Raw genomic sequence first — 22,550 nt, 5'->3', positions numbered from 1 at the left:
CGTTAATCCCTGGCATCTTGGCACCGTTAAATTTTGCTGACGTGGCGTTAACACCGTTAACTGATGAGTTGGCATATAGGTGGCATATGACCTGGACGTGGTATTGGTCCCTCAAATTTGAGGCCATTTTGGTATTGGTCCCTGAAATTTAAAATAGATGGTATTGGTTCCTCAAATTATATCTGTTTCTGGCTGTTGGTTCTTGATAGCTTTACGCCGTCAAATTTGTCTGAGTTGGCTCGAACTTTGTTAACCTATAATACGGCATTTGACTTGGCAACTAAAACTTGATGATGTGGCATGAGCAATGAAAGGTTATGGTCGAAGAGAATTTATGCAATCTGGGATTCACTTTTGTCAAAACACAGAGCTTCTGCTCCTATATTAGTGTGGAGGAAATGCAGTGCATTCTCAGCTAAACCTTCTACCTCCTCTGCTACCTTTGGCCAAAAAGGTGACTTAACAGTTCATGAGAAGAAGAAGCCGGCTTCAGATACAAAACCACTCCCATTGAAGCCATCTTCTTCTAGTACAGATGATGATGAACCTCCCAAGAAAAAAGAGAAGCCCATTACTAGAGTAAGAAGTTTGAGTAGAAGCAACAAGAACCTCACCGGCAACTCCAACAAAAAGGCAGGCACAACCAGCAAGCCGCCAGAGCCGCGGAGACCAGATAACAGCAAAGCAGAGGGTTCTACAGGAACAGATAAAAAGAGAAGGGCCTAAAGCTATCAGGGACCAAAGGCCAGAAACAGATATAATTTGAGGGACCAATACCATCAGTTTGAAATTTCAGGGACCAATACCAAAATGACCCCAAATTTGAGGGACCAATATCATGTCCAGGTCATATGCCAACTCATCAGTTTAACGGTGTTAACGTCACATCAGCAAAATTTAACGGTGCGAAGATGCCAGGGACCAACGGTCTGAAACGAACATAATTTCAGGGACCAATACCACACGTTTTAAATTTCAGGGACCAATACCAAATTGGGCTCAAATTTGAGGGACTAAAATTTGTATTAACCCTTTTATTTAACTAAAAGTAGCACTGATAAGGATGCCAAATAAGCAAATTTTAACATTGTTAATTTTTGTTAGCACCACATAGAATGAGTTATAAGGGACTTAACTGTTTTCTAGAAAATGGGACGGATAGCGATAAGAAACAAAAACCTCTAAGGAGTTGAACTATAAGGGATGGTGATAAAAACGAAAACTTGAAGAATTGAGTGGCGAGAGTCAAGCTAATCTCCGTGAAACTATGATTAAATGGTTAATTTTCCTAACACAATTCATGAACTTCAAACTGACAACGGTGCAGACTGCAGTCACAACAAGTGAAACAGAACGCCACGTTTAGCCTACATTTGTGAACACTTCATCAAAATTTCACAAGAATTATTCAACCCAGGAAAAAGGGAAGACATTTCAAAATTATAATAGGAAGTTATAATTGAAGGTATAACAAATGTATGTTTTAGTCACTCATTTTTAGTCCTATTTCTCTCCTCTCAGTTACTACCCAATACATTCACTCATCCTGTTTAACTTAAAGATTTCTATCTTACTTAAAGGAAAATCAACAAACTTTTGCATTTACCTAAATTACATTCGAAATAGAAATGAAGAGAGACTGAAAATGAAAAGAAAAAAAAAAAAAAAACAAAGCAAGAAATAAGGCAATTAGCAGGAACGGGTAGCAAATTCATGGTGGATACAATTCAAACCGTTCTGAAGAATTTCAACAGGCAATCAAACAAAATAATAACAAGAACAGAGCGAGAACAAAGAGTTAGAGAATAATGCGGAGTTAAGAAAACCAACCTGTACTGCGAAGGAGAAGGGGAAGAGTGTCAGTCGGCGGATATATCGAGTATACTTCGACCAACGGCGGACGATGGTGCGAACTGGGAGGAGAGGGAAGCAAAGGAGCGAAGGTCCGCGCTCCGCAGAAAAGAATCTGAAAGAGAAGCGGGCAGAATTGTAAAGAAGCGTCTGAGAATGATCCAGACTCATCTATGTTGGGCCTAATGGGCTTTGGATTTTGTATTGGGCCGCACTGACAACTCCAGTTTTGTTTATTAGCTAATATTGACATCGCTTGCGTCTAGCGTGGTCTGCTGGCGTGGAGAAATGGTCTCAGCCGCAAGGTTGCGCGTTCGAGACGCAGCACGAGAGAGAGCCTGAGAGAATTATAATATTGATATCGAAAGGAAAAAATAATTCTAATTAGGATTGTTTATGAGCTGTTTTTTTTTCTGATTTATTTTGGTTCAAAACCAAAGCTAACCAAGTCAATTAATTTTAGTAGAAAATTCTTGTCTTTTTTATAGGAATCAGTTTGGGTTTATATTGAGTTATCTTTTTTGTATCAAAAATTGATTATTACAACGAGTAAATCATTATATTTGTTCCTTTTTCGGGTAAAAATGAACATTTCATCTGTGGAATCATCAAGTATTTACAAGGAGGTTTGAGCATAATTCAAAACTATTTTTTTAACTAAAAGTGAATTCTCAAAACTTAAATGGAGTTACAAAAGTCTCAAGAATATTTCTTCAGCAGCCATCTACTAGGAAGGAGGGGAGGTTAATTAATCAAAGATGAAAAAATAATTGTCAAGCCTATGAAAAAAGTTTACCTAAACATGTGTTTGGTTTCACATTTTTAGAAGAAAACATGCATTGGAATGAGGTAAATGTAGGTTGTTGGCAGGTGGAGACTTGAAAAAAATTTTGGCTCAGCTTTTTTTCATATGAATTTTGAGTCAAAAGCTACTTCAATGCTGAAACTAATTTGAGAAGTTTTTGTGTACACAATGCGGAAAGAGAGAAAAAGGCAATAAAATAAAAATAAAAATACTCCTAAGGAACTTCAATACTACCTCCGGTCCTAATTATAAGACCTAGTTGACTAATTTGAAGAGATTAAGGAAGTAAGTTAAGTTAGTTATTTGTAATAAATAAGTGTTGTCATTCCTAAAATATCCTTGCTAATTAAGTATATTGGCTAGAAATATCATTATTAGAAGAATTATCTTGGAAAAAAATGCATAAATATGATAGACAAAATGGATTGGGATCTTATAATTAGAACCAAACTAAAAGTCAAACAGGATCTTAATTAAGGATCAGAGGTAGTAATTTGATATTACATGTCCTTAATACTCCAAAACTTAATGAAGCCACAAAAATCTCAAGAATCTTTCATGAGCCACCACCTACTAAAAAGAATGGAATGTTAATCAAAGATGTAAAAATGATCGCTAAGGCTATGGAAAAGTTTTGCTAAGTAGCCCCACTCTTTGATGTGTTTTTTGGTCAACTTAGCATTAGTTATCACATCCTCCAAAGGTGCTCATCATTATTACAGCCCCTAGTTGACAAACAGCTTGTTGTATTTAGCCACCCGTAAGTTCCAATAGGCATACCCGAATAAAGTAGCCCAAAGGTATCTTCCTCATTTGGTTTTTCCCTATTAATGCATTTCTCTTACAAATTAATAAATTATAAGTGTGAAAACAATATCTGTAGTTAAAAAAAAACTATAATGATCAGATAAAAAACTATAAAAATTTAATTAAAATGAGATAAAGTTACATGACTTGCATCTTAATTTAAGAAAATAAAGCGACAAGAACGTTTTGGCCGAAAAACAAAGTGACAAGAACATTGGAAAACCCGCAGCAAGTTGAGCGATGTTTTTTAATAAGCGGGGCAGCCTCTGTTGAAATTTGAAACTGTACTGTTGTCACACCTAAGGGTCATAATTTTTTTTTTAATAACTAAAACATATTTCTCCTTCTATTAAAGACAATCCTATTCGAGGCATTGTCGGGTACTAAATGCGGACGCCTCTCTAAGCTGGGATTCGAACCTTGATTTGTCACATTGTGAGGGACTAGTCACTTCTGCTAGACCCAATCCCTGTTGGTTATAGTAATAAATTTTCATTCCCTCTTGAGAAGTCGGTGTGAAAGAAAAAGGATCCAAAAACATGAATAAAGTGAAACAGTTTATGGAGGCCCATTACGGGCACACCTTTAGTTGATATATTGGGCCTCATGTTGGAAACATGTCATGAGGCCCACATGGACCCGCATCACTCAACTTGGACTTGACTTCGTTCTTGTAACAACCCCCCAGCACATTGTAATTTTGTGAAGTCATAATAATTATACCAATAACAGTTGAACCAGTTGGTAAATTACTTATAAGATATTGAGTTTGAATCCTATTGCCGAAGTAAAAATTTTATTGGTAGACAATCTGTAAGTACCCTTCCCTATATGAGAGATACCTCAACTTAGCACCTGAGAGTACTTCAAATAGAAATATCTCTAACAGGAGGATACATGTGCTTAACAAGAAAAAAATAATTATACCCTTCATTTTTATAGTAAGTTTAATTAAATACTACTACTTCTGGTCATCAATATAGAAGCTAGTTAACTAATTTGAGTAGATTAAAAAAGTTTATTAAGTTAATTATTTGAAATAAATAAGTGTTGTCTTTCCTAGAATACTCTTACTACTATTTGATAAAGTCTTTAACATGTGTAAGTACTCCAAAAACTATTTTGAAAAAATAGATAAATATAAAAGATAAAGTAAATTGAGATTTTATATTTAGAACCAAATTGAAAGTTAAACCAACTCTTATATTAACAAAAGACAATAGTATACAAGATAAATAATAAAGATTCAGTTACCATACATATCACCACATGCATTGAATGATTTTGATCTTCAATCCTCCATTTATTAGATCCCTAGGATGCAACTAGAACAAAAATACAAGATATACATGTGAAGAGTTGACTAAAATTTTAGACTATATCCACTTCAATTTTTATTTTCTATACAAAAAAAAAATATTGGGTGAGTTTGGTCTTAAAGAATTGTCAAAACCAAGTCATGGTTTTAAATTCAAAAAATATTTATAAATATATTTATAAGTCCCTCGTCAACCAAATTTATATGCTATTCTAGTTAATAAAATTATAAATACATTAATTAATGGAAGAATGACGGAAAAAGATCTTGAAAATTAATAACTTCTAAATTAGGATTCGTTGCTGTTGCTATAATATAGATTTTAAAAAAACTTGACTTATAAATAACAACACATTCTTGTTAGAATAATACGTGATTTAGGATTTTATAATTTTCATGATCTTTTTTTTTTGTCATTTTTCCTTAATTAATTCTTTTTTGCCATCATATTTGACTAGTGAGTAATGACTATAATTTGACCCACATTTATGCTAAGAAGAACAAGACATTAGCTGGTTCAATGCACCGATGCACACATTAAAAATGCATCTGCCTTCACTGCAAAAGAATATAATACCAACAAAACTCTTTGATTCTCCGAACCGCCGCCTCTCTCTCATATATCAGAATGACCCACCTGGACTCTTACCCTCCGGCTCTCCGCCACCTGATAAGCCCTCACACCGACGACCACCACCGGCACCACCGTGAGGAACCAGACGTGGACACAATCCCCACCGATTCGCATGCCGTGCCGGTGATAGATCTCGAACGCTTATTGAACGAAGATTATGAAATGACGGAGAAGCTAGACGAGGCTTGCAGGGATTGGGGGATATTCCGGTTAGCCAATCACGGAGTTCCGTTAACCCTGTTATCCAAACTTCACGACCTAGCCAAACAGCTACTTTGCATGCCCTTTGAATCCAAACAAGCCTCCTGTGGTGGTAGCCCCGTGGTTTACTTCTGGGGCACCCCTGCCCTAACCGCGTCCGGGACAGGTGTATCGGGAGACCCAAACAAGATCAATTTCTTTGAAGGCTTCAATGTTCCTTTAGCAGAGCTCCATGAGTTTCACCCTCAGCTTCCTCTGCTTGAGTCTTTCAGGTAAGCATACTACGTACTATAGTAGTTTTGTAAATAAAACGCTTGCAGGATAAAATAAATTTTTATAATTACGATAACAAGTGCTACAGTACTTCTTTAAAAAAAAATACTAGTATATATTTTAAAAATTGTAGTGATTGATTAAAATTTCCAAAGTCTGGCAAAACAGAAATTTAAAATTTTCAAAGAGACAAAGTTTGCAGGGTTAAAAATTGGGTTTTTTTGGCATAAGGTGATAGATTTTTTTTTTAAATATAAGCTTAGGTATTCTCCTATTAGAAATAATTCTTTTTAAAACACTTTTGGGTACTAAATGTGGATATATCTCCCAGTGAAAACTCAAAGCATTGTTCACTACATTATAAAGGACTAGTTGTTTACCCCCGATAGTGATGGACTTATTTTTATACTAGAAGGCATATCCTCTAAAGAGTACATTTTTTAATTAAATTTACTTTTATAATAGATATAATTCTTTCCTTCAGTCTTAAATATACTACTTAATTGAACAATTTTCTCTATTTATAAATATGCCATCTGGTCTTAAAAATTTTAAAACTTATTTTTGTCTAAAAATTTAATAAATTTCTAACTTTGCCTCTACTAATAAGGTGTAAGAATTTTTTTTTCAATGAGAGGTAAAAGAGTAAGCAATGATAAAAAGTAATGCCTTATAATTCTCGCTCTCTCTCTCATTTTAAAAATATAGTTTGGTTGGCCAAAAAATATAATTAGAGTTGATACTCATTTAAGATCATGAAAAATTATAGAGTATTATTTATATAATTGGAGCACATAAATTAATACAGAAAGTTTTTAGTGATCACGGGTCTTCCTTAAACCTATAAACGGGGTCTGTCCTAGCAGACGGCCACATCAATTTCTGTGACGATTGTCAATTTTGTCATTTATTGTCCGTCACTGAAATGTAGCGAGAAAAAGAATGGATGAAATGGGATACTCCTCTTGTGATATTTACAAAACATTAGGAACGTTTCACACGTCAAAAAAAATTTTTAATTGTATTGACTATCTTTTAAAATATTTTAATTTTACTTTCAGTTAATATATAGATATTTTATATAAATAATTATTAAAATAGTACATTTATGTTAAAAATACAATACAATGACTTATAAATAAAATTAAAAAAAATCTATTTGAGTGATAATAATGGAATTGGAAGAGCAATTAAAAGGTTTTACTGGTAAGAAAAAATGCAATGTAATTTTATTTTGGGCAACCAAAAAAAAAAAAAAAGCGATGCGATTATTTGGTTCCCGAAGAAATTCATTTATCTATCACTTTTTTTCTCTTCGATCACCATGCATTAACCATTTGTTAACAAACATCATAAAACGGAATTAATCTATTAAAAATATTTACTTATTCATTGAAACTTTATTTTTTTATTATTCTATTGTACTTTTATTCCCCCAAACATAAGAATAACAATGTTGCTATCCTATTTTAAACATACCATACAAGTTACAAACAACATATATACTAGTATATACTATTTCAATCATCATTCTCATTCTGTTTTCTGTCTCTTTATGATGCACTTCATCATAAAAACAAACATACATTATTATACAATAAAAATCTAAAAAATTTATACACCATAAAAAGTTTTTAAGACTATTGCTCAAAGTTAATAATATATGAAACTTGCTTTAAATGTATCATTTTGATGAAATATAAAAAAAAAATAGTTATAAGACAGTAAATTCAATTTTTTCAAAAAAAATAAATAATAATTTGGTTTTTTTTTACCGAAATTAAGTCTGGGTTTTAAAAATATTATTGATATTAATATATTGCACAAAATGAAAATTAATTTTGAAATATTTTATGTATCCTTAATATAAAATCCACTTGACTAATTTAGAGAGGTTAAGAAAGTTACTAAATCACTTTAAATTATATTTATCATTTTTCTTCAAACTAATTTGGCTCACTTGTAATTGATATATAATCTAATGATACACATAAGTACTTTAGACAGATCATGTAATATATGCTATAATTAAGTAATTTAGTAACTTTATTAATCTCCGCAAATTAATTAATTTGGTCTCATATATATATATTAGGGGGGTGTTTGGGTGAAACAAAATCATAGTTTTAAAAGTGTTTTTATGATATACGAAATAAATATGTGAAATAACTTGTCTCGATTTATAGAAAAATGCTTTTTAAAAGCACTTTTTCAGAGAATCCAAACACCTCCTAAGTACATAATGTACTATTTACTTGGTGAATGAGTTTGATTGATTGTGGGAATATGCCTACCAGAGATGCGCTAGTAGACTATGGAAGGCACCTATCGAGAATCGTTAAATCTTTATTCGAAGCAATGGTGAGGAAGCTGAGTCTGAGAATAGAGAAGCCAGAAATAAGCTCGTATGTGGCAGACAAGACTGGGTTTATACGAGTGTATCGTTATCCTCGAAACCCTAATTATTCAAATAACAACAATGGTGGTTGTTGGGGAATGGAACCTCACACGGATAGCTCTGTGCTGTCCATTCTGAGCCTTCATGCTCAAGATTCTGGACTTGAAGTCCTCAGAGATCATCAATGGCTTCCTGTTCAATCCATTCCCAATACTCTCACTGTCAACATTGGCGACATGATGCAGGTAATATAATGTTTCTGATGAAATGGTATATATAGTTTAATATAATTTGATTACGTTTAATTTAATTTGACACGTACAATGTTCATTCTAGATTGATGATTTCATATGTCTTAGATAGATTGATCTTGTATATAAATCGTCATATGCTAAAATGAATAGACACACATGCATAATGCATGAAGCATACATATTTTACTCTCAATTATTATGTTCTTACTGGTGCCTCTTGCATGCTCTTTATTGTGGTTTAATTTTTGTTAGTTTTCTAACAATATCTGTTTAAATTGACCTATCACGTCTATTGAAATTAGGGAAAATTTCTGGAAAATCTCACATTATAAAATATATTGCTGAAAGGTACTTGAGGGCTCGAGTATTTGCTTGAGTGGGTGCAACTCATTCATATATTCAGTCATACTATCTCTAATTCTTAATATAAGAGCTAGATAACTAATTTGAGAAGATTAAGAAAATTAGTTAAGTTGGTTAATTGTAACAAATGTATTGACTATTTAAACTACCCTCTCTAATCATTTACTCCTTTGGTCCTAAATATAAAACCCTTATACTAGTGTGTATAATGATCTTATATTTAAGACCGAAGAAGTATATTGGAATCATCTCTTGGTGAGAACCTGCCCTTTACAATCAATACTTAATAGGAGTACTTTAGAAAAAAAGATATAAATTTAAAAAACAAAGTGAATTAAAATCTTATATTTAGGACTAAACACACCTCCTAACTAGTTCTTATATTAAGTATAAGAAGTAATATGTGAATGTCTTTTGTTTTGCATATAGTTGAAAATGAATTATACACATATGAAGAAAAGTTGCACTAGATAAAAGAATTTGTATGTGGCTTTTTTTCCCCAAAAATTCAGATGCTTTTGGGCAATAAATTTCATAATGTAAGATTTTTCAGCAATTTTTCCTTGAAGTTATTGCCATTTATCCTAAATTGATTGATTTTGTATTTATTAGGGTCTCATTTTTTTAGTCTTTGTATGTTGAATGTCATCTTGTTAATTAATTATTAGTTTTCCCTCTCCAAACTAACTCCATCGATCCCTTTATTATCTAATTCTAATAATGATCCTAATGCTTGGAATCTGATCATTGATTTGATATAAACGACACAGGCGATAAGTGATGAGAGATACAAGAGTGCATTGCACAGAGTGAAGATAAACGAAGAGAAAGAGAGAATGTCGATATGTTACTTCGTGTTCCCACACGATGAGGTGGTCATACAGAGTTCCCAATATAAGCCCTTCACGTACAGTGATTTCAGAGCACAAGTTGAAGACGACATCAAAACCATTGGCCACAAAGTTGGACTCCCCAGATTTCACTACTCTCACAAATGATACACCCTCAAGAATCTAATACTCTTTTTGTCTTAAATATAAGACTTATTTTGTAGTGCGAATTGTACTAGAAAATAGATTTTATGTTTAGAATCAGAAGAGTATATAGTTAATCGTTTTGTGATCTGGTAGTATAGAGACTCCTCTATATGAAAGGTTGTAAGTTTAATTTCACTGTAAAATTAGGCTATTAGTGTCTGCCATTCTGTTTTTTTAAAAAAATAAAAATCTAACGTAATCCGCCCATAGACATTATGCTATAAGAGTTTGAATTCAATATATGAATCTATAATATTTAAACAAGATTATAATAACTTTTTAAATTATGAGGCTTGTTCAAGAACTGATGAAGAGTTCTTGAGACTCATCAATGGTGTGGGCTAAGAACTTTTAGATTACGGGGCTTTTGAATGAGTAGGCTAAGAAAAGAAAGGGTTAATTGTACTGCAAACGAAGAATATATCTTTTGACGTGACAAATTGTACTGACAATATAATATCGTTATGCCTAATGTTAATGGGGTTATGTTGGCATATATAGAAATATCTCTTCTATATATATTTTTCCAAAACATGATTCTCAAAAACATATTTTATTTTCTTAAGATGTTTTAAAGTAAAATGGATAATATTTAAAATTATGAATACCGGTTTTTTTCCTTATTTTAAAAAGTGAACATAAAATTCAACTAATTAAAGTGATTCCAAAATTAAGCCAAACCAAGCATACCATGAAGCAAATGGCTCCACAGTTTTGCCCAAGTAATATTTTAGTTTGGTTTTATTCATATTTTTATTTTTCTTTTTGGTTGAATCTCTGAACACTTTTTATTAAAATATCTTTCATCTACTTTGAAATCTGAATTATTTAAGATTTATTTTATAAAATATTTTTAAAATAAATTAATGATATAAAAATATATATATTCTCTAATTATTCCAATGACAAACATATTGAGGAACTCAATATTATTTGGATAGAATAAGGATGTTAGTTAAATTAGTTAATATGCTTTTTTTTAAAACACCCTAATCATCTTTCTCAATTCTTTATTTTCTTCTCCTACTTGATTATTGTTGAATGAATATCAATAGCATTCATTTCAAGAAAAATTGATAAACATGTGAAATATGTTGTACATGTATGACCAATATCAATTACCAAATTGGGTCATACATTAAAAACCAGAGAAATACTTAAGTATCACTTGATTGTATTAATACAAGACGGTTCATTTGTTGGCGGTAGTACCTATAAAGAAACAATTAATCTGAGTCACGTCTTATGGACACTGTTCTTTAAAGCTATTTCACAATAGAAGTAAACAAGGATCCAGTGCTTCCCAAGATTAAATGAATTTTTCCTGCAAAATAGGATGAGCATAATAACAGAAGATAATAATAAACTCAACATGTAGAAGAGCACACAAAAAAGAAAGAGCGAAGAGCTTGAAAACTCTAGAGCTCTGTGTTCTGTACCTTAAATTGAAGCACCTTTTTATAGGCCTCATAATTTTTAAATGTTGGCAAGTTCTCAATCACATTAAACCGCCAATTTTAGACATTGAATGCTGTCAAGTATCTGATTGCAATATTCTGAACGTTGGAGGTAAATAGGAAATCCGCTCAATACTTTAAAATCATTATTTAATTACTCAATGCATTGAAAATGCTTGAATGGCCCGTGCAAGATTTCAAATTGTTTCAACACATTAAAAAGCTTGGTACGATTTGTTTGCCACTTTAAATCTTTTTATTGCATGATATATAAGCCCGTCGTCCGGTATTTAAAATCTTAACGCATTAAAATGATAAAAACCCATGAAGAATTTTCAAACAATTCAACTTTAAGGCATTGTAAAGTCCATTGATTGCCTTAAATTCTTCAACATTCAGTTTCTACTTTTAATGCTAATAACATGACGCTTATTCTAATAAAATTTTTCTTACCAAAATATTATTTAAATTTCAACAAAATACTTTAACAAAAAGTGCTCAATTTCTGTTTAATTCTCACATTCTCAGTTAATATGAGACTCTTTCTTTGACACACCCACACAGATATCTCAATGATCCCCACACGTGTCAAAGAAAACATCATTGGCTGAGTTACACACGAGTATGACCATTGTACTTGGTGGTCTTTTGGACTTAAAACTAGACCTAGACCAATTATACTTAGTACAAAAGTGCGGGTGGTCCTTTGGACTTAAAACCAACATCTCTTAGGTGTGTACTAGATGCACTATTAGTCAAGTTATATACCCATATTTCCATTGTTAATAGTTTCTTTGCATGTTAAACAAAGATATGCATGCCTTGTGCATAACAGATGCTTTAGAAATTTCACCACAATTTCATAGGAGTGGGCAAGTAGCCCTATTTCACATTCATAGAGGTGATTTCATTAAGTATACTTGTAATGAGCACACCATCCAGTAGGATTATGAAATCATTAAGAGCTTTCATTCAACATCACCAAAATGCATTCTAGTATTTTTTTCACATACCATAGGAACGACCTAGCAATTTATTTAGTGTAGCAGAACTAATAAACGACTTGTTCTTACCTATTAAACTTTCTTTATAGGATCACCAATCACAAATTTTTTGGATTGTCATCACTATTAATTTTGAATTGGCTTTGGTCCTATTTTTCTTGATGTTTCATTAATTTGTTTCCTCGCTAGAGGTTTTGTTAATGGATCCGCTAGGTTTCCTTCTAACCTTACATAATGAATTGAAATTACTCTATCTTTTAGTAGCTACCTCATAATATTATGTCTTAATTGAATATATATGCTTTTACCATTGAAGGTTTTATTTTTGGCTGTTGCTATTGCTGATTGGCTATCATAGCGTAAAGACATTGATAGTGTTAGTTTTTCACCCAGTGGAATGTTCGTTAAGAAGTTTGTCAACCACTCAACCTCACATCTAGCCAACTCCGTAGGAATAAACTCAAAATCCCTCAAGGACTTGGTTAGTATAGTTTGTTTGGCTGACTTCCATGTTACTACACCACCACCAAGAGTGAAAATATAGCCACTAGTAGGTTTTGTTCCATCTGAGTTTGAAACCCAGCTACCATCACTGTATCCTCTGAATACAATGGGAAATCCACTATAAAGCATATCATAATTCATGGCACTTCTCAAGTAACTCAATAGCATTAGCAAAGCCTCCCAACGCTTATTGCTTGGGCAGCAAGTATATTTGCTCAACCTACACACAGTATAAGCTATGTTAGGCCTAGTACACTAAGTGTAACAAACTCCCAATAATCTTTGCATATTTAGATTGAGCAATAGGATCTCCTTTATTTTTTTGTTAAATGCACATTGGAATCATAAGGAGTACTAACCAGAGAGACATCATAATGTTCACATTTTCTCCACAATATGTTCTTGAAAAAGTAGGATACCATGTTCACTCTTTATAATTTTAACACCCGATATCACTTTTGCTTTACCCAGATCTTTCATGTCAAAATTTGAAGAGCAAGAAAATGATTTGTTTCAAGCACAATATTCTCGCCAGTACCAAAAATCAACGTGTTATCCACATACAAGCAAATAATCACACAATCACTATTTACAAGTTTTGTATAAATGCATCATTCTACCTTAATAGTAGAAAAGCCATCACCTAACAAAACTTGATCCAGCTTCTCATGTCATTATTTAGGTGTTTGTTTCAAATCATACGATAATTTAACAAGTTTGCACACTTTGTCTTCTTGCCTAGGGTAATATCCCAATTTTTAAGTCTAAAAGTTTAAGGATTAGCCCAAGATGGATAGGTTATTAAGTCTCTTTAAGTAAAAGCCCTAGAAATGTGAGAAAAAAGTTTAAAAGTCTTTAGGGACTAAATTGTAAATTCAAAAAATTCTAGGAGCTAATGTGTAAATAAAATTAGACACTTCAGTGAAGTTTTGAGGCCCATAAGCGAGAAAAGAGATTAGTTTTGGGTCAAAAGTTATGTAAGAGGTCTCAATAAGTGATTTATGAGGTTTAGCCTAACTAGGGGTAAGATCATAATTTTGAAAAATTTTGGCCTGGAGAAAGTAAATGCAGAAATTATACCCAAAAATTTTAAGGAAATCTCATAAAATGAAAAATTAGGATTGTACATCAACCAAACCGGGCCGGGCAGGCCATTAGCTCGTAGTCTGGTTTGGTAAGGTCTTCGGGTTGGTCATTCCAACCCAAAGACCTGCCCAACCCAGTGGAGAACCCGCTGTCCACCTGGTTGGGTAGATTGGACTAGATTGGACCATACCAGGTCCTTGGTCTAGTCTAGTGTTTTTTTTTTTGGGCATCCTCTTTTTTTTTGGGTCCAATCTAGTCTTCTTTTTTTTTTCCTGTAAATAAATAGAAATATATAATTTCAAAATAACTTGAAATTGAAAATAATTCTCTTGCCTTTCCTTCTACCTATTCAAACTTGCATTTCGCTAAAAAGTACAGTATGCACAAACCAGCAAGCCGTAAGCCTTCAAGGCATGCCGCGAAAAACTAATATTAACGAATGAAAATAATACCCATCAATAAACTATAAAACCTACATGTGCAGAATAAAATAATACAATCAAAACCCCACAAAGTGAAAAATGATACGAACAAGATAATACAAGGAAGTGGCGGCTGAAGAAAACAAATAATAGAGTAGTGAGGCGACGGAGGATAGAACAAAACGAAGTATAGGGAAGCCACAGAAGAAGAAAAAAATGAACGAGGGAGCAAAAGATGTAGCAGCGGAAGAATTAAAATATAGGTCCACTAGTTTGCGTGAGCTGCTGCTTCTTTACCTTTAAAATAACTAATTTTAATTGTAATTAGCAAAAGCAGAAAGATAGGTCCTCTGGTCCATGTAAGTTAAGGCACTAGCAAAAGTGAACCATAATCTAAAACAAATGTTTAAATCCACATAACAACAAATCCTACAGAAAGATTTTGTTAGTAAGACACCAATATATTTACTTACCAGATTTACATTAGGTGCTCATCATATCTGGAGATCTGGACGGTCCAGATTTATTTTTATTTTTTAAAAATAATTATTTTAATAGGTATAAGATAAAAATATATAGATAATCTCTTAACTATCATTCTTTAAAAAATATTTTTTTTCTATTTTAAAATAATTATTTAATAATATTAAATCTGGACCGTCTAGATTAGATCTAGACGGTCTAGATTGCTCATCAGGTGATGAGCATTGGGTGCTCATTAGGATGGGGACCCTTACTTACCTGGTACTGTGATGATTTTAAAGCCCTTAAGAAGACGGAGGTGCCGATAATATGGGAGATAAAGGAGTTACTAGAGAAATCACACCAAAGGAGCATATCAAAGTAGATAACAAACAAATGAGTGGAGGATTGAAGGAGGGAGCACCGAGTTTAGAGACTTACTGACTTAGGGTTTCATTTGAGTCTTGACTCTTGAGAACATCAATTGCCGAATGATTGAATGAGAAAGCAAAAGCCAGGGGGTCGAAATGTCAAATAATCAATAATGGAGCCATGGTCTTTCAACAATGTTGTTTAAAGTTTTAATGTTTTATCCCCATTCGGCTATTCCCTTCAGGCCTTCAATAATTTGCTATATTATAATATATATTATATGTTATATACCAAGTAAGACCAAGTCATTGGTCTAGAACATTAACCCTTTGCCCAGTGTTCGGGTTAGACCCGGTCTGGCCCGAATTACACCATACTTTTTTTTTCCTTTTTGGGCTGGACCGGGTTGGTCAGGCTGGATCAGGTTTACCAAGTTTCTGGGTTTAATGAATAGCCTTATGGAAAATAGAGTTTTAAGTTCTTTTTGTGAAAAGAAATGATGAAAATATCCTTGAGATGACTTTAATGAAATTTTTAAAATTACGATTCATTTTGAGATATACGGCTAGAACTAATTACTTGACTATAGGGAGGCCTAAAAAAATGAGTGAAAATGAGATCTCATGAGTTAAGAGGCTACAAGAAATTATAAAATTAGTCTCATCTACAAAAGGCTAGCAGAATGGCTTTAAAAATATTTAAAGCCTGATTATGCCATTTACAGGCATTTTACGGGGAACTTCCAAAAGAAATACATACGAACTAAGTTATTGCAAAGTCACCTCTCAAAAATCATTTAAAATACTACTATAGTAGAAAAGAAAAGCAATTACATAAAGCTACCAAAGTAGAAAGGTTTCAACTCATCCTTTGGAAACATTCTTAAATAAAAGATTTTGAGTGATTAGACCAAACAAAACCAGATTCAAAAGGATTTAATTCTCGCTAACATAGTTATAGGAAATAAGCTCCTGATTAACACAACTAACACAATTCCAAAAATCTCAAATTAAGCCTTTAAGTGTCAAACCGAGAGTAACACCAATACCAAGTCCAAACACAAATAAAATATTGAATAACCAGTATCATATATCGCAAATAATCAATAAGTTCTATAACAGTCATAAACACAATCCTTAGGCCTCTAGCCCACTACCAACACTTAATCTACAAAAGCAAGCTTAATAATTAAATCTCTAATCCCTAGAGTATGCAAAAGAAAGGGGCCCTAAGTGGCAATATACAACCCTTCAACACATAGAAAAAGAAAGACGGAGGCAATAAAGGAAGCTATAATAGCTTAGGCCTCTAGATTCTTTCCTAGTGATGCGACCCTAGAACTTTCACCTGAAAACATTATTAACCACAAGGTGAGACATAAGTCTCAGTAACCAACAGTTCAATTCATCATACACACCAATATGTGCTTGTGAGGTGTCAAGTGAGATAATTAAAGACAATAAGTAATCATGCATATATCTCAATATCACCGTTCTTAAGGTTTAAAACACAATTCTGAAGTCTCATATAAATGTATAAATGCTATTATACAAATGCAATACCAATGACCACATTCCCTCACTACGGGAAAAACAAGAGTCAAAATGGTTAATCTCTCATTTTGGGAGATAAGCCTAAGCCGACCCCTTACTTTAAGGAATACAAACAAAGGAGGATCGTCCCTCACTATGGCGAAAGCGCTGGAAACTAACCATCATGCATTAATTAAGACACTTATCACGCGATGGTATTAAACACAATTCACTTACCAATACCCATCACATGCATCATGCTCAAGAAATCAAAAAAGTGATCAATTTTCAAGTCCATAATCCATTTCCAAATCAAAGTCTAGAGTGGTAATATATTATCATGAACCCAAGGATTGTATTTTCAAAACCCAGTGCCACAAGACAGTCATTTCCAATATATCAACATAATTCCAAATGTACACCAAAATAACTTTTATTGTTCCAAAACAATAAAACTACTCACAAACAACGTATTAACATATATAATGAGTGAAAAGTAGTTATCGCTTGCCTAAGCAAGGATCAATTACCACAAATCAAGTTGCCTCAAGTACAACAACACCATTCACAAACAATCTACAAAATCACGCAATCATCATATATTAGTTAACAACTAATTAAGTGGTCAACAATAACAATTGGGGACTCAAAATCCTAACTCAACCAAAACTCCTCTTAACTTCAAATTGACCAATCGAAACTCAATACATTATCCTAATGTATCAATCAACTTATTAGAATCCTTGATTGTCTCCCAATTATAATAATTGATTACAAGTCCCAATTTCTCCATCTAAATTCCCCATAAAAAATACTCAAATATGAAAATCAATTCAAGTTAAAATTCTAAATAGATTAAACTTCAATGATAACTCATATTAACATAACCTAATTGTAGCAACGATTATCTCTAACTTGTTACTAACCCTTTTAAACCCAAAATTTAATAATACTAACTATGGTAGAAAAGAATCTTGGTATAGTCTTTGAAAAGGCTGTCGTGGTTATTAAAAAAAATTGATTCGTCAGAAATGTTAACAATAATTAATAGTATTTCATAATAATTGGGTCTTGGGCTTTATGAAGTCCAAAACATCACATTTAACTCTAAGCCTAAAATATGATATTTTATGAATAAAATTCTTCCAAACCAACAATGATTAACTCTTTTCGAAAGTCATTGTGGATCCACAACTTACAAACACAAGCAACCCAGCAACAAAAGTAATTAAGACCATCAGTCTTAGATAAATCAAAATATGCACAAAGAGCTATATGTGGCAATATACAATACCTATCATGTGGCAAAAAGGAAGCTATACAAGATAAACTTGATAGCTAAGCCTCCGCTGCCTTCCTTGGTGGACCAGCCCTAAAGCTATTATCTGAAAATGTTAAACCACAGGGTAAAATAAAAGCATCAGTAACCAATAATCCTACTCATCAGGCATATAAGTAAGTGTTTGGGAGATGTCAAGTGGAACAGTTACAAAAATCATAACATTCACAATTGTCACATGGTACTAACTGAACCCATAGGTTGATGCTGACCCATGTGACTGGTAGCTCAACATAATAAGCTCATCGATCAAGTGATGTGAACAGGCCAAAATCCACAGAGCGTAAGATCGGACCATGGGTTTCACCTCTAGTCCACTAGTGAGGTGTCATATGCCCTACAACATATGAAAGGGCTAAAGGATCAACTGGTGTACATCTGGCATTCTACAACCTTATTACCTCTATAATATGTATAAAATTTACCTCCTTATTTCCTCTGTAATATGTCTCCCACCAATCAACATTCACCATCCACTCTTGTATTTATACTTATGAGATTTATAAAATAATCATTTACCAATAACATAATAACTTTCACATTTACTAAATTAAGACTTCTAAATTTCAATATTCAACATCAATAAGCCATTTCTCAATAAACTCATGTCCCACATGACAACTTTATAAATTTATAATTTCATAATTATTTTTCAATAACATGAAGTATCTCAAGGCAATTTTAAAAATCTCATAAAATTCAAAATCACTCACAAATATCATACAAGCATACATAACAAGTGGAAAGTAGTTACCTTTTACCAAGGCTATAAAAAATATTACCATAAAGTCAACCCCATACTCAAACCAATAATCCAATAATTAATCTACAAAATTAATATAATCACACATGAATATAAGCTAATTAATTAAGCTTATATATTTTAGTTAAATTTCTAATTTAATTTTAATTTAATTTAATTTTTATTTTAAATTCTCACAACTCTTATAACCCAAAATTAAGTATTTTAGGAATAATTTATAAATTTTCTAATAAGCCAAATTATTCATTTACATTCTCTAGATTATTTACTTTAAAAAGAATTTTTCAAAATTCTCAAATATGAAATTATTATATTTTAAATTCTAAAAATCCTATTTCAAGTTTAAACCTCAAAACCAAACCATTAAAAATTCAATAGCACCTCAAATATTTATGAATAAATAATCTAATCAAAATTTTAATGATATAACTATTAGATTTCTTTTTCTTCACAAATAATGGAATTTTCACTGAAATAATTATTTTTAAACCTCTAATCACCCAATAAATAAAAATAAATTGATTAAAATCTCAATAATACATCAAACAACCCAAATAAATTATTTAACTTAATTTTGATCAATATAAATATGATATATCTCATAAATAACATATTTTTTAACTAAAAATTAATTTTTAAATATTAAAACCAACAAATAGACAAATCTAAACCTATAGAAATGATTTATTATAATAGATCTACAATACTATGATTAACACTCATCAAAACTCAATACTTATCCCATACCTAAATCTCAAAATTTTCTCTAATCACTATAGTAATACCGTCAATAGAAAGCTTACAATATATAAAAAATATTCGTGAAGAAAATTTGATAAAAAGAAGTAATTTTATATATCTAAATGAGCTCCAAATGCTTGCCTTATCATTCAAAAAACACGTATGATCAGCTTCTCGTTCACTTTCTCTTTTTTCCTCTTTGACTCTCACACTCTCTACTCTGTCTCTTGTCCTCTCTTTCCTTCTTTTTAATCATCCCTCTGCTCATTTATCTTCTGCAACAGTTTCTTCCTTCTTCTTTTTTTCCCTTCTTAATTACTTTCAACCCCCCAATTTCCACTATCATCAAAAGGTGGGTGGGCGTTTCTTTTTTTTTTTTAATAATAAAATATCATTATTTTATTATTATTATATAATAATAAAATATTAATATATTTAATATTATTATTTTTATTATGTATTATATTTTTAATGTAATTTTTATTTTTTTGGACATAAATCTTAAAATAAAATTTAGGATATTACATCAATAATCAAAACTCCTTTTTGAATCATTACAATACCATTAACCATCATAAACCTCCCAAAAATCACAAACCCTAGGTCTAAATTCTTCTAAACGCCAAATCCAAGAAAACTAAACCAATTAAACTCTTAGACTACTCCATAAAAGTCCTTCAAACTCAAAAGAATCAATTAAAACCTCAATCCATTCCAAATAATTAAAGAACCCTATATTTAACAATCTTAATCTCGAAAAATCTAAGAGAAAAGCGTAGAAATGAGGTTAGAAATACTTAGTTTGATGTTTGGAAGCTCAAATATACTTCTGAGGATCAAAATCTACAAGTCTTAGCAGAGCTTTAATGTTCCACCACCTTAAATCATTTGAAAAAAGTGTCTGTAATTGATTTTGAAAACCAATTTGCAATGCATTCGCTGTGGGTTGGCCACAGTGAACCAGCAGCTAAGGGCACTTAAAGTACCCTTTCTGCGAAGCCATTCACGATAGTGTTGGCCATGAAGATCCCATAGAGAATGGCACTTAAAAGTACCCTTTCTGTCAAGCCGTTTGCTATGACATTGGCTATAGCTATCCATACCCAAGGGCACTTAAAGTACCCTTTCTACCAAGCCATTTGCGGTGGTGTTGGCCACGAAGAACCCATAGCGAATGGCACTTAAAAAGTGCCCTTTTTGTCAAGCCCTTCATTGTGGCATTGGCTATGGCTAAATCACAGTGAAAGTCACACCGCAAGAAAAGACTCGACTTTAAAAATTCACAACTAAGTCCACACATCTCCAAAAATTGCAAATTAGAACTCTTTAGAAAGCTTGAGATGTTTGTTTTCAAATTTAAAAATAATCACTTAAAGATAAGATCATTTGGTCCTCCAAAATTCTTGATTTCCAAGACTGTTGAAAAATATCTAAGGTCATGACTTCCAATTATAAATCCTAGTATTTCTAAGCCTCAACATCCAATTTTAACTACTCAACACCTTAGTTTTATGGATAATCTAAGCTTAATTAACTTAAATCCTTAAATTAAAACCTAAGATGTTACAATTATGGCTTGCAAAACTTCAAGGAATTTCTCCAAAATTAAAAAAACATTTATGGCATAGATAGATAAATTTTTAGAACTTTGGATTATTTAAAATGATCCAATAAAATATTAATTATTTAATGCTCCCTAAAGAGAAGACAAAATCAAGAAATATCTAAAGTCATTATTGAAGGTGCTGAGTCAAATACTTTTATGATGCCATTATGAAGGCTCCGAGTCATCATTTGAGTCACCAGAAGATATTTAAGGACAGTAGAAAAAGTAGAACCCTGTAAAGGTAGAGATTAGACAATCCTCTGTCTATTCAGTATGGTAAAATCTCTATTACGTGACTTAGTATGGTTGACTAGTCTGTTAATGGAGCTAGTTATTTTTCTCTCTTCTCCTCTTAGATGGTGCCAAATGGAAGCTCTTTCACTAGCTAGAAATTTCAAGAAGGCATGTAGAAAAAGAAAAGGAACCGATAAAGGGGCAAATCAGACCGATAATTGGAGGCTTGTTGAAGAAGCTTTCCCATTCTCTTTTCTTCTCTTCATTTGCATGCCATCTAGGAGCTTTCTTTTCTAGAATTATTTTAATGTCATGTGAAGAATTTGTAATATGATTAAGACCATATGGCAAGATCATGGAGTACATGTCCTAATAAAAAAAAAACATATGGTAAAGCACATGGGAGATAAGGAATCTAGAAGCCAAGACACTTGTTAACCATGAAGAACAGTCAGCAAGATCATAAGGGACATAATTTAATTAGATGACAAGTGTTACGGAAAAGGTAAATTAGATTAATCAAGGTAAATGGAAACTTTGTTATTATAAATACCTTCCCCCTCCTATTGTTATAGAATTTTCAGCCAAAGAGAGAAAAGGGAAAAGAGGCCAAAATTCATTAAGGAAGAAGGAGAAGAGAAAGAGCAAGGAAAGCCAAGTAAGGTCAAACTTCAGTATAAGGTATGGCTATGTTTTTTATGTAGTTTACCTTACTCTCTGTCTTGTTAAGCTTGGCCATGATTTTGATGGATTTTAGAAGCTTGAAACTCTAGGTTGATGTGCTATTCAATTATGTTTAAATCATGAAAAAGATTGATGCATGCTAGAATCATGTTTTAAAGATTTAAAAGAAATGAATATAAAGTGATTTTAAGATGATTGATGAAAGATTTCATGGTTGTATATTTAGAGATATGTTTTGACCACTATGTGTTCTTGATGCTATTGTTAGATTTTGATGATTTTGATGCTTTTATAAGATGAAATTGTGTCACTAGAATTGAAAATAAAGATTTTGGATTCCAAATCCTGACCTCTCGGCCTTAAGTATTTCAAAGTAAAAGAGTTGGATTTTGTTAAATCTAAG

The 22,550-nt window shown here is 32.2% G+C and overlaps 1 protein-coding gene across 1 annotated transcript; it reads left to right on the top strand.

Moving 5' to 3' along the window:
• The first annotated feature begins 5,409 nt into the window (after positions 1–5,409).
• On the top strand, positions 5,410–9,902 carry LOC114712629 (gibberellin 2-beta-dioxygenase 8-like). Its single transcript, XM_028897180.1, has 3 exons — positions 5,410–5,888; positions 8,187–8,532; positions 9,675–9,902. The coding sequence occupies exons 1-3, from the start codon at positions 5,410–5,412 to the stop codon at positions 9,900–9,902; spliced, it is 1,053 nt and encodes a 350-aa protein (XP_028753013.1).
• The last annotated feature ends 12,648 nt before the right edge of the window (positions 9,903–22,550 follow it).

Source organism: Neltuma alba, unplaced genomic scaffold, assembly GCF_004799145.2.
Source record: "Neltuma alba isolate B1F8T4 unplaced genomic scaffold, ASM479914v2 tig00001841_pilon, whole genome shotgun sequence".
NCBI lineage: Eukaryota > Viridiplantae > Streptophyta > Magnoliopsida > Fabales > Fabaceae > Neltuma > Neltuma alba.
This window is presented reverse-complemented; position numbering and strand designations above follow the sequence as displayed.